At 41.2% G+C, this 14,214-nt stretch overlaps 1 protein-coding gene across 1 annotated transcript in view; it reads right to left on the bottom strand.

The window, feature by feature from the left end:
* LOC140210614 (Fanconi anemia group A protein-like) overlaps positions 1-14,214 on the bottom strand; it is a 119,763-nt gene that overhangs the window by 64,726 nt on the left and 40,823 nt on the right. Inside the window, exons 14-19 of the mRNA XM_072279742.1 lie at positions 13,993-14,134; positions 11,142-11,275; positions 8,139-8,249; positions 7,064-7,159; positions 6,761-6,820; positions 4,936-5,024 (exon numbers count right to left, since the gene is read on the bottom strand). Coding sequence (XP_072135843.1) covers positions 4,936-5,024; positions 6,761-6,820; positions 7,064-7,159; positions 8,139-8,249; positions 11,142-11,275; positions 13,993-14,134 — 632 coding nt within the window. The remainder of the gene's footprint in view (positions 1-4,935; positions 5,025-6,760; positions 6,821-7,063; positions 7,160-8,138; positions 8,250-11,141; positions 11,276-13,992; positions 14,135-14,214) is intronic.

Genomic DNA, 14,214 nt, shown 5'->3' with positions numbered 1-14,214 from the left:
TCATGCCAAATAACACATAAAATCTAAAATAACAGTAACATATAGTAAAAGCAGGAATGATATGATAAATACACAGCCTACTTAAAGTAGAAATACTTTTCCACAATCATTACTGAACTGTTCTCCGTAGCAAAAATATCACGCAAGCACTGTTGGCAAGAACACTTTGTTTGGCAATAACCTTTAAGCTATGAAGCTGCCAAATCACACCAAATAACACGTAAAAATACACAGCCTATATAAAGTAGAAATAATGTACGTACAGTGTAGTATCACTTACGGGAATCGGGACAACTCACGTTGTCCTTACTTCGTTCACCACGAATGATGGTGTGTTAGACTGAGTCGTCGCAGGTTGGGTGGTGCAGTGGCCCCCAGCCTCCAGGCCGCCCAGCGATACATTGCCGCGAAGCATGCAGAGGTAGCCGGGAGCCGGGAGGCACACAGCACATCTTTAAGAAAGAAGCCGAAACAAACATGCTAATTAATTAGGTGCCGCCCAACACGTAATTGTCAGCCCAGATCAGTGCCGATTTCTGATTGAGTCATCTCTGATCTTGGCCGACAATTACGTGTCAGCGGCACCTAATTAATTAGCATGTTTATTTTGGCTTTTTTCTTAAAGATGTGCTGTGCGTCTCCCAGCTACCGCTTCATTCTCCGCGAATCGGTATCTGTCCGTGGCCTGGGGGTTGGGGTGGTGGGAAACTGTCCATTAGAGCAGGCAGCTCATCTTCTTCTATCTCTGCCCGCCTCGATGTCGAAGGTCGAGGCTTGTCGTCTGCCGTGGCTGATGTGGAAGGCTTGCTTGACTGCTGAGCCTCACGCATTTTTCTATCACACAGTTCTTTAATAAGGACTCAAACCATCCTGCAAATATCTCCTAAACTGACGTACCCTTTCAAAATTAAAGTCGTACTTTATCATTACTCATTCGGTTTCGATTGTTATCCTTTTTCCTTCCAATTGCATCAGCTCTTCATCTGTCAGTTCTTGTTGATAGGATGCCAAAACCTCTTCAACATCATGTTCGTCAGCTTCCACAAGCCAAACTCACATTGTCCTTACTTCGTTCACCACGATCAAAACGCTTAATTATGTCTAGTTTTACCGTAAGTGTAACACCCTTACAAGCTCTTTCAGGCTTTCCCAATACCATAGAACTTATCTTGCAAACGGCTGCTCACAGGCACGTGTTAAAGTAAAGCAGTTCCGAATCCGGGGGAGAGCGGCTGCCTTTTAACGCGCACTGATTTTTTCGCGCGCGGATTTTTTTTTTAAATCGCACGCTGAGTTTCTTTTCGTAATAGTGAAAACACCTTCTGAAAGCGAAAACAGGGTACTAATGTAGGTCTTTCGTAACAGTAAGGTTTTGTAAAGCGAACGTTCAAAAAGCAGGGGACACCTGTATTGACAAGGCGTCATTATGGATAGTCAAGCAACACACATCAAAGTTGCTGGTGAACGCAGCAGGCCAGGCAGCATCTGTAGGAAGAGGTGCAGTCGACGTTTCAGGCCGAGACCCTTCGTCAGGACTAACTGAAGGAAGAGTGAGTAAGGGATTTGAAAGTTGGAGGGGGAGGGGGGGATCCAAACTGATAGGAGAAGACAGGAGGGGGAGGGATAGAGCCAAGAGCTGGACAGGTGATAGGCAAAAGGGGATACAAGAGGATCATGGGACAGGAGGTCCGGGAAGAAAGACAAGGTGGGGGGGGACCCAGAGGATGGGCAAGGGGTATATTCAGAGAGACAGAGGAAGAAAAAGAAGAGTGAGAGAAAGAATGTGTGCATAAAAATGAGTAACAGATGGGATACGAGGGGGAGGTGGGGCATTAGCGGAAGTTAGAGAAGTCGATGTTCATGCCATCAGGTTGGAGGCTACCCAGACGGAATATAAGGTGTTGTTCCTCCAACCTGAGTGTGGCTTCATCTTTACAGTAGAGGAGGCCGTGGATGGACATGTCAGAATGGGAATGGGATGTGGAATTAAAATGTGTGGCCACTGGGAGATCCTGCTTTCTCTGGCGGACAGAGTGTAGATGTTCAGCAAAGCGGTCTCCCAGTCTGCGTCGGGTCTCGCCAATATATAAAAGGCCACATCGGGAGCACCGGACGCAGTATATCACCCCAGTCGACTCACAGGTGAAGTGTTGCCTCACCTGGAAGGACTGTTTGGGGCCCTGAATGGTGGTAAGGGAGGAAGTGTAAGGGCATGTGTAGCACTTGTTCCGCTTACACGGATAAGTGCCAGGAGGGAGATCAGTGGGGAGGGATGGGGGGGACGAATGGACAAGGAAGTTGTGTAGGGAGCGATCCCTGCGGAATGCAGAGAGAGGGGGGGAGGGAAAGATGTGCTTAGTGGTGGGATCCCGTTGGAGGTGGCGGAAGTTACGGAGAATATGTTGGACCCGGAGGCTGGTGGGGTGGTAGGTGAGGACCAGGAGAACCCTATTCCTAGTGGGGTGGCGAGAGGATGGAGTGAGAGCAGATGTACGTGAAATGGGGGAGATGCGTTTAAGAGCAGAGTTGATAGTGGAGGAAGGGAAGCCCCTTTCTTTAAAAAAGGAAGACATCTCCCTCGTCCTAGAATGAAAAGCCTCATCCTGAGAGCAGATGCGGCGGAGACGGAGGAATTGCGAGAAGGGGGTGGCGTTTTTGCAAGAGACAGGGTGAGAAGAGGAATAGTCCAGATAGCTGTGAGAGTCAGTAGGCTTATAGTAGACATCAGTGGATAAGCTGTCTCCAGAGACAGAGACAGAAAGATCTAGAAAGGGGAGGGAGGTGTCGGAAATGGACCAGGTAAACTTGAGGGCAGGGTGAAAGTTGGAGGCAAAGTTAATAAAGTCAACGAGTTCTGCATGCATGCAGGAAGCAGCGCCAATGCAGTCATCGATGTAGCGATGGATAGTCAACATGGCTTTGTGTGTCGCAGGTTACGTCTAAACAATCTGATAAGAATTGTTCAAAGAGGTTAACAGGAAAGTTGATGAAGGAAAGGCAGAATATTTTGTCCACATGGACTTCAAGGCCTTAGACAAAGTCCTGCATGATGTCAATACAGAGTCTGTTGTTGTTTGTCATCCATATCAATAATCTATCTGGATGATGTGATGAAAAACCAAGTTACCAGAAGATTGATGCTAATGAGAGAGAGAGAGATAAGTGAGACAATGGAGAAACATTCAAAATGCTAATAAGAGAGAAGGGAGAGATTAACGAGAAAGAAACACATTTCAGAATATTGACAGACCGGTTGCTTTGAACCCGAACTGTTTGAAGTTTGATGGACAGGCGATACCCCAGCAGGGGAATAAAAAGAACAGGTTCGCTAAGGCACAACACACACCACGAGATCACGAGATAATGAGACCCTGGAAGAGCGGTGTGCTCCCACAAGTTGGTGGGAGTTGGAGGTCCGGTTCGGGGGAACTGACCATAGACTCACAGGGTGAAAGGGTACGATCGGCAGGAACCTGGTGTGTGTGTCTGCCCTTGCCTGGGTGCCGGCTTCACAGCGGAAGAACGGTCGTATCCGGAACGGAGGGGTCACAGTCGGTGACCACAGAAGACATAAAAAGGGTCCGCCCGAAAGCCAACTGCGAAGAACATCAAAGGTCTACTGAATCAGATTTGCATATCTCTCTCTCTCTCTCTCTCCAACGGCACAACAGTGATTACTGCGAACTGTACTAAGTTGAACTGAACTCTGCGTCACTTGAAACTGATCATTTTACCCCTAGACTGCGATAGAGCTTGGTTGATTCCTATTACCCTAGTTCTGTGTACATGTGTGTTTTATCATTGCTAACCTGTTGCATTTACATCCTTATGATTAGAGTACTGTGATACTTATTTCCTTAATAAAACTTTATTAGTTTCTGTTAAACCAGACTCCAACACGTGGTCCATTTCTGCTGGTTTGGCAACCCAGTTACGGGGTACGTAACAATGCTAAGATAGTAAACCTAATTTTTGGATGACACCAAAATCAGGGGCATAGTGGACGGCAAGGAAGACTAACTTATATTTTATTTTATTAAATTAGGGAATAAAAAAGCTGTTAGAAATTTACAGCGGATGATGAATTGGTGTGAAATCTCCACTAATTTCCCCTGGAGAGGTACAGACCCTCACACGATTCCTTCTGGCTAAAGGAGGACCCTGTCCACCACTGCAGTACCTGACTATTGGGACTACCTCTGAAATGGCTTATGGTTCATTATTAAATTATTAATTTATCCATCATTATGGATCCTCACCATCTGGGACATACCCTCTTCTTGTTACCACCAGTAGAGAGGAGGTACAGAAGCCTGAAGACCCACACACAACAATTCAGAAACAGCATCTTCCCCTCTGCCATCAGATTTTTGAACTGTCCATGAACACCACCTCACCATCCCTTTTTATTCGCACTATTTATTTATTTTTCTAAGTTCTATGTCCCTGCACTGTGTTCAGCCTTCGCTGAAGATTCTCTGGCTACAATAGCTGTGAATTCAGGAGAGGCCTTGAAGTGATCTTGCCAATTGTAAACTGCAGAAGGATTACATATTGTGGTCATGGAATATGTTATTGGTAACTTTTGCTAGAACTTTCTTTTGCATTATCACAAGGACAGTTGTGTAAGAGGTGAGAGAAATAAACCTCAGAATTTGTGCAGCTTTTTTGTGGCGGGAGGTTGGACAGTGCTAGATGAGTCATTAAAAAGATTAAGGGCAGGTCGTCCAGGAAACAGAGAGCTTAGTTTATTGTCATTAACGTATGGGCCAGGCAGGCAAATTGGGTGGTTAACTTTTAAATGAGATTGAGTTCTACTGAAGTGAAAGGTGTTTGAAAATTACTTTCCTCATACCCTCTTGCAGCAAGTGAGCAACACTGTACAATCAATTCTTCCATATGGACCTCATCACCTGAACACTAGGCATACTGTACCTTGCCTCCATTACGCTAGCTGGGATTCTTCCCGTGTTTTCAAATATTAGTATAGCTTTTTCAACATCCTGCAGAGCTTGACACTGAGGCTAAAGAAAGATTTAAACAAAATTAATCAAAGCACAAAGCAGAATAAATTTTTTCTGATGGACAGTTACTACAACAATAGCATATAGATTTATTTGGTCTAACAAGCCAGATCTCCCCCGTGAGTGAATTTATTTTCCTATGTGTAAAATTTGTCGGAAGGATTGATTTTAAGAGCAGGGAGGTAATGCTGCAACTGTCAGGGTACTGGAGTTCTGTGTGCAGTTCTAGTCTGCTTATTTGAGGAAAGACATACTAGCTTTGGAGATGATGCAGAGGAGATTCACCAGGTTGATTTTGAAGATGAGGGGGATATGAGGAGAGATCGAGTCATCTGGACTATACTCAGTGGAATTCAGGGGATCTTATAAAAGCGTACAAAATTATGAAAGGGATAGATGAGATAGAGGTAGGGAAGTTGTTTCCACTGGTGAAACTAGGCCTATGGGACAACTTCAAGACATGGAGGCACAGACTTAGGAGAGAGATGAAAAAAAAAACTGCTTTTCCCAGAGTGGTGAATCTTTGTAAATCTCTGCCCATGGGAGCAGTAAAGGCACACTGTTAGAAAGATTTTTTTTCCATAGCAGGGTAATTAAGAGGTATGGGAAAAATGCAGGTAGGAGAAGCTGAATAAATGACCAGACCAGCCATGTGTTTTTTGAAACTGTGATAAAATTCTTTGAAGACTCAAATACTTCATTTAGTAATCGACTCAAGATTATTAGACATGGCATTGCTTATTTGGCAGAATTATTCACAAAGTTTAATGAGATCAATCAATTGCAAGGAAATGATGTGAATCTTATCAAAGACATACCAGCAATCTCCATGTTTCTGTCTAAATTAACCCTATTTAAGTACAACATTGGCCGCCACGACCCTTTTCAATTTCTGAGCACCTCTTGATTTAGAAGAGAAAGAAAGAATACCAGATGTTGATCTTCAAGTATACTGGGCCCAACTGGGTGAGCTACATAAAGACATGTCAGAGATTTCAGGATCTCCTCTCAATCCAAATTCCAGATTGGGTAATAAATCCATTCCTGAACAATTGTAATGAGGAATTAACAGGATGGATGAAGGAAAACTGACCTTGCTACAAAATGACATTGAACTACAGTCAAAGTTCAAAAAACTTGTATGAAGACTTTTGATTGCAGAAATAAATTTCTGAATACTATTTTGGACTGTGAAAATAGGTCAAGGTGTTTCTTTATTGCCTTTCCAGTGCAGTCGCACAACTTCTTTCATAGCAACAAAACGGACTAAAAATTACTGAACCTGGGCCTGGGGATCTGAGACTCCTGAATGACAGTCAGCCTGATATTGAGAAGCTGATATTACTGCACCAAGCCCATCCATTTCATTGAAAGGTGAAAATGCAATGAACTAGTGAATACTGAGACTACTAACGCATGCTCTAAAATTGTTGATGAAAATTCTTTTTACCGTAATTAAATCAATAAATAATTTTATTTGTAGCTTTAAATAGATTTGAGTACTTTTTGCAAATGTTTGAAACTGCCTTGAATTTGCAATTCCTATTTTCTTTCACTGTGCATCGTAAATCAAAATTCTTTATACTTTTAAGTGATGGCTGGAAAGGGAGAGGGGTTTGCTGGGGATGAGGTCTGGGGACCAAGGGGGTTTGAGAACCACTGTGGCACATAATAATACACAGCTGGTTCTTTGATTTAATAGTGATAAATCGGTGTCTGCCTTTTCCTGTACTGACCTTGGGGGGACAGTGTGCTGTTGACAGATCCTCATATAGACCAATATCCTCAACTGACACCTAGAAACAGAGATGCACAGAAATCAGATAGAATAAAGTTCAGATGTATTATTCAGCAATTTTTTAAAATAACTGATATTAATTATATGTACCAACAATTTTGACATTAATACTTTTCATAATTTAAAGGGGAAAAGCTGAAGTATTAACCACATTCAGCAGGGTTACTTTACTGTGTGAAACATGAATAATTGCTCTTCAGTCCTGTTATGGACTCAGAAAGGACTTAATTTTGTCACCAACCTGGAGATCTGCTAGTCTCGTTTTAGCCAGTGAGATGTACTCCAGAAGTAGAGCTCGATACTTTGAAGGGACATATGGGGGGTGCAAAATATGAACCTGTGTGTGAGAGAGAGAGAGAGAGGGGAGAACAGGAGTAAGACACAGAGGACAGGGTCAGTATGGGAGATGGGAGGGGGGACTCAGCACAGAGGCGGTGGGGCACAGAAGGGGAAGGGGGGGAAGGAAACAAGGGGACATGGGGGGTTGGGCAGAAAGGGAAGGGGAAAGTCGGGAGAAGGAGTAGGGGTGGTGGAGGGGGAGGTGGTGGAAGGGGTGGAGTGACAGAAGGGGATATAATCCCATAGACAAACACAGACTGATTGACAAAGTAGTACATCAGAACTGACCTATTTCTGCTTATCATTTTGGCTCAGTTTTCTGTTGCTGTAACAACAGCTCGACCTACTGAGCAGGTCTCATCTCCTTGGTATCATGCTCAAAGCAGCATTGTGGGCTTATAACTACCAGTTCATTTGGTTTTACCATATTAGCAACAGTCCCTCTGCTCTACCCATCAGCCCCACTTCTTCTGTGCTTTAGAAACCTGACTTGTTTTTTCTCCTCTTTCTCAGTTCTGTGACTGAAGTCAGGACCTGAAATTTTAAAATTTCTCTTTTAAGAGAACCTGCCTGACTTGCTGAGTGTTTCAAGCATTTTCTTTTTCCTAAAGAACTAATCAAAAACAGACTATTCAGTCAATCTGGAGAGAGAAACAAAGTCGATGTTTCAGGTTAAAGATCACTAAAAAGAAACGGAAGAACAATAAGAGAACAAGAGAGAGGCAGATCTTTGCCATTACAGGCATTCTCTTTGTCACCTCCCCACTGCCTCTCTGCAACTTACACAAGAATGCTCACTTTGCCAGTTCTGATGCAGGGTCCCAGGACAAAAAGTTCACTGTTTCTCTCTGATGCCGCTTAACTTCAGCATTCCCAGTTTTAGATTTCCAGCATGTGTAGAGTTTTCCAAAGAACTTAGCATTACTGATACATCAAACCTCAGGCTGCCTGCAGCCATCATTAGTAAATTTGCTTACCTTTAAGTATTGTGCTGATTCAAATGGCACCAGGTCAGTCAGGAATTTCAGCAGAAAAATTAGAGCCTTCTTACTATTACCATGGTAACCATTTGCAGACCCAAAGGAATTCTATTGAAAGGAAAACTTTTGGGATTAAGGTCATTTTATCAAAAGGTTATCAGTTTCTGACTAGAGCAGTGTTATAAAATCCTTAAGGAGCTACCTCATTTTCCAGTCTGATACCTCTTAAATCCTCTGCACTCTTCCATAAACTATGAAAAACATATTTGACAAATATGCTTGTTCGAAAAGTACACAAATTAATAGAGGGGTTCATTTGTGCCATTATATACCAGCGTTAATCGCTGTGGTCAATTAGCAGTCATCATTCATATTTTAACACAACTGTAAAATGCCAAAGGCAATTTGAATGATCAATAAAGTTCAAAAGGAAATATTGCATATTCTGTCTGTAAAAGTATGTCGTCAAAACTGGATTATGAACAGCTTAGGTATTCATCTATGAAGCTCAGAATGTTGTTTTTTTTAAACCTAAAGATGAGAATGTAACCGAGCATTAGTAGCACTTTACTCCCCACAGCATAATTTTATTTATACAAATGTCTTACTGCCCTACAGAATCTATCCACTTAGAACTCCAGATATTCCTGTGGTCTTTAGCCAGAGGGTGGTGAATTTGGGGATTTATTACCACAGGCAGCTGTGGAGGCCAGGTCATTGGGTGTACTTAAGGCGGAGCTTGATGGGTTCTTGATTGGACACAGCATCAAAGCTTACAGGGAGAAGGCCGGGGAGTGGGGCAGATGAGGAGAAAAAAGGATCTGCCATGACTGAATGGCAGGGCAGACTCGACAGGCCAAATAGCCTAATTCTGCTCCTATGTCTTATGGTCTTAACAACAGACATCAATAAAAGATACCTCTGGCAGTCTTCAAGTATTACGTTTGTCAAGTTGAAGCCTTACACATTGAATCAACACAAGCCATGCATGAAGTTAGATTGCAGAAGTCTGGGGATGATGGAGGTGAGAGAAACAGCCAGGGTTCCTGCTGACAGATATTTAGTGAAATAATACTTGAATAAGCCTCATCAGGGAATGAGTACAGTACAGAAGTTGACTTGTCTCAGATGCTCTCCCTCGGTATAGCCACCTATCGGTGACTTTCAACTTCAATCTTTGCAAATAACCAAAAGTATTTAGTGTCCCCATTAAAAAGTCCACGAGTCAATTTATTTGTATTTTTTTAAAATACAAGACTGCCCTAATGACATAGGTCTTTACTGCCACTTTATTCACCACTCCCTGTCATAGACTTGCTCCACAATACATTTACCATTCACATCTGCATGCAGCAACTGCAGCTAAAAATGCGTGCCACAAACTGCTTTACATTTATATAATACAAAAGACTAAATGAATAATCTTAGAATGAAACTCCTGCTACAGGATAAAGGGAGCTGGGTGATCCAAATCATCATTCCACTGCACAGAAGAGCTTTACAGCATAACAACAAAGAACGAATAAATTAAACATTCCCCACCTAAGAACATTCGAAGAATTTAATTTAGATCATGCTGCTTCCAGGTTCTTTCCCACAGATGGAACCTAACTGGAATAATTAAATTGGAAGATTTGAGTACATAATTGAGTCCCAGTGAGACCCCTGTCCTTCCACATTCACTGTGGGGGTAGAGATACATTAAACCAGGGAAAGTGAAGAAAACCATTATACTAGGTGGAGAATTCTAGTTTAGGATTAAAAATAACATTTCATCCATCATGACGTAATACAAATACACAACGTTCTGAACATCTGCAGAGAGTGGAGAGGAATACAAAGAGAACAACAGTATAAAGACAATAATTTTGCCAAAGTAATTGATAGAACTTTGCTGTAGCAATGTCAGATGGTTTTCCAATTAGGACAAGATGAATACTACTGCTTACAGTAAATCGGAAGGTTAAAAGCCATTTAATCTGGCAATTGTTCATCTGTTATGATTCTTTAGTGTAGCCAACTGTCCACTAATTGCCTATGTTTGAATAATATAATGACATACAGTATAGAAATTACATAACCTTTGGTGCTTTTTAAGACCACAGCTTTCAAGTGCAGCCAATTACATCTCTTCATTTCACTTCAGCAATGGAACCCAGACAAGCAATTCCTTACTTAGGCTATTAGTAGATAAAAACCAAATAGCAATTTTAAAGTTTCTCTTTGAAATCTATTCTTTGAACAAATGATAAGAAAGAAAGAATTCATTGCATTCAGATTCAAAACCTTATCTGAACACAAAAGGTCCAGAGCTTGGGTCCCAAATAGTTATTTATGCCCTACTTGGGAAGCTTTAAATAAGATCTGGAACAGCACAAAGGTTGCTGGAACAGATTATCCAGGTTTGCTTTTCCAGGGCCGATTGAATAATGAGGGATAATGAAGAAATCGGACACATTTGTCTTAAATCGACATGAGCACATGCAAAATCATGGGAGAGTCCTCAATCGTCTTGCCCAATAAAGCTAACTTGCTTTTCCAAAGTACTCCTTTCTCACTTTGTCCTTTAACTTTTTATGGAAACATACAAGTTGTCACATCAATAATTACTTCAAAAGTTTCCAGTTCACATGAGTAAGATAATATTGGTAATATACAGTTTTAAAATGTTAATAAAACGGGCAGAATTGATATAGAATCAGCTGTAGATGAAAGTCAGAGATACAAAGTAATTAATAGAAGGGTCAGAGGAGGGCTAATTTTCCTCACTATGAAGAGGGTGTCTGAATTTCTCTGCTTAGGCTGTAGAAGCCGATCTTCTCCTCACCTTTAAATAATACTTGGAAAGCCATGGCATTGGACAATTCTTTCTCAACTAGCTTCCTTCTGAGTCTTACTGTGAATCAATTATTGTCTTTATACTGTAGGTAAAGGGGATGTGCTTTTCCTTTAAAACACGGCACATGCTGTTGTATGTTTTGTCTAAACATCCAGCCTCACCTTGAACCATTCTGAATAGCTGATAAAAACTGCTGGTCCCTCCAGTGCAGCCTGTCGTACAAGTAGGAATGCAGTGATTATGCTCTCCAATTCATAATTCTCAAAAGAATTAAGCAGTAGGCTAGCCAGCAGTTCTGGGAAAAGATGAAAGATTTAGTCCTCAGTAAAAAATCTGACCTGCTGAAATTAAGAGTGATCCACAATGATTAAAGTACTTGTCTTCTGCTGCTGAAAGACTGTGAACCTTTCAGTTGTCACTGAATGTACGCCTCTGGATCTATCCTGGGATTTCAGATGCTTTCAGAGAATCTCAGCTTTTGTTCAAAACTACATTTTCATCTCAGGTGGTACACTAAGGCAGCTTCTTTACCATACAACATACAGAAAGATGCAAAACAAATACTTATTCTCTGATGAAACAAGGATTGGAATGTAAATTAGACAGCAGTATTTTTGAAGGCAGAGCTATATTTATTTGCTTAAAGGAGTGAGCTAGGTGATTGGCTTCAAAGTGGTGAACCAAAGCCTCTGAACTTTGAGGCTCAGAGAACGGAGATGGGCACTTTACCCTGTGGTTTGCTGATCATAATCTGACATCCTTGGATTAAAGCACTAAATGGCAGGAAATCAATAAACAGCAAAAGCACATAGCTGATTGCGGACATATATCTCGTGATTACAGTCAAATCAATACAGCCCAATATTTTCTAAGATAAAATAGAATTTGATCCTCCACAGCAAGGTTACCTCATCTGATACACTGACAGCCCAATTCCAGAGGAATTAAATTAACTGTTCACAGCATGTCAAAAGTTAATTAACGTGTATTTCAGCATTTGTGCATTAACAGTACAGTAGTCAATAGAAATCCTGCATTAATTATTCACTCCACTGTTTAAGTTAAACTTCTTTCAGTTTAATCAACATTAATTAATGTGAAAGCTATGAAGGATACAGGTGTTATTGGATGGAGTTGAATACAGGTCTCCACAGTATTTATAACAGAGAACTACAGGGGAAAATATTTTTACTAATTTACCATAAGCATCATCCCAAGAGATCAGCTAATAGTTTATTAAATTTGAGTTTGCAATCCTAATTCCCCAGTACACTGGATACAAAGTTTAATACTGCAGCTACATCTTTTTTTTTTTAAAAAAGTGGTACATTTTCACTATATACTTTGTATTCTCTTGTTTGGTGCTGTTACCTCCTTGACTGTTACTAGAAACAGATTGATGGACTTCAACTACATTCTTTGCCTATATTTTCTTTAATCACTTATTTATCTTCAAGGATTTCTTGCCAGTCACCAATTACCCTTCCTCAGAGCAACTTGCCAGGTTATTTCAAGAACATTTACAAGTCAACCACATGAGCAAGTCTAGAGTTACATAGGACAGATGAAAGCATCACAGATTTTCTCCCCTGCTAGCTACCAGTAAATCAGATGGTTGTGGTCATATTTTCATTTTTTAAATATCTGAATTCAATTTTAACATCTGACATGGTGGGATTTCAACCTGGATCACTGAATTATCAGTCTTGGCCTCCATTGCCCAGTAATCCAGGCCACATTTAATCAAAACAAACAATACAAGACAAACACTTTATGAGGCAGTATCACATGATGTACATAATCAGAATCAGGTATAATATCATTGGCAAGTGTTGTGAAATTTGTTAACTTAGTGGCAGCAGTACAATGAAATACATGATAATATAGAGAAATTAAGTAAATCAATTACAGTAGGTATATGTATATTAGATTAAAAATAGTGCTAAACCAGAAGCAATATATATTTTTTAATAAGTGAGGTAGTGTTCATAGGTTCAATGTCCATTTAGGATTCGTATGGCAGAGGGGAAGAAGCTGTTCCTGAATCACTGAGTGTATGCCTTTAGGCTTCTGGACCTGCTTCCTGGCGGTAACAATGAGAAGAGGGCATGTCCTAGGTGACGGGGGTCCTTAACGATGGACGCCACCTTTTTGAGACACTGCTCCTTGAAGATGTCTTGGATACTACAGAGGCTAGTATCCAAGATGGAACTGACTAATTTTACAAAATTCTGTAGCTCCTTTTAATCCTTTGCAGTAGCCCCCCACATATTAGACAGTGATGCAACCCGTTAGAATGTTCTCCACAGTATAGCTATAGAAGTTTTTTGACTGTCTTAGGTAACAAACCAAATCTCCTCAAACTCCTAATGAAATACAGCCACTGTCTTGCCTTCTTTATAGCTGCATTGATATGTTGAGACCAAATTAGATACTCAGAGATCTTGATACCTAGGAACTAGAAATTGCTCACTCTCTCCACTTCTAATTCCTCTACAAGGATTGGTTCATGTTCCCTTGTCCTACCTTTCTGAAGTCCACAATCAGCTCTTTCATCTTGACATTGAGTGCAAGGTTGTTGCTGTAACACCACTCAACTAGCTGGCATATCTTGCTTCTGCACGCCCTCTCATCTCCATCTGAGATCCTACCAACAACGGTTGTATCATCAGCAAATTTCTAGATGGTATTTGAGCTCTGCCTGGCCACACAGTCATGGGTATAGAAGGAGTAGAGCAGTGAGCTAAGCACACACCCCTGAGGTGTGCCAGTGTTGATCTCAGCGAGGACGAGGTATTAATAATAATCCTTACAGATTGTGGTCTTCCAGTTAGAAAGTCAAGGATCCAAATGCAGAGGGAGGTACAGAGGCCTAGGTTCTGTAGCTTATCAATCAGGACTGTAGGAATAACGATATTAAACACTGAGCAACAGTCAATGAACAGACAGCATCCTAACATAGGTGTCAGGACCAATTTATACTACTACCATCTTACCCAAGTAATTTCTTACCTTTCAATAGCTTTTGGGTCTGTGGTTGGCAGATCAACAAGGTAGAAGCACAGGACAGTACATTCTGCCAGTTCACCTCATGGGTCTCCAGAACCTGCCGAAGATGAATGACCAACTCCTCTGCACTGAATAGCACAAAGAGCTGCAGAGCAAGAAACAAGTTAAGCACATTCAATGTTGATCCACAAAACTGACACACAAATTGAAATGGGCTTGCAAAAT

This window comes from Mobula birostris, chromosome 15, assembly GCF_030028105.1.
Source record: "Mobula birostris isolate sMobBir1 chromosome 15, sMobBir1.hap1, whole genome shotgun sequence".
Lineage (NCBI taxonomy): Eukaryota > Metazoa > Chordata > Chondrichthyes > Myliobatiformes > Myliobatidae > Mobula > Mobula birostris.
This window is presented reverse-complemented; position numbering and strand designations above follow the sequence as displayed.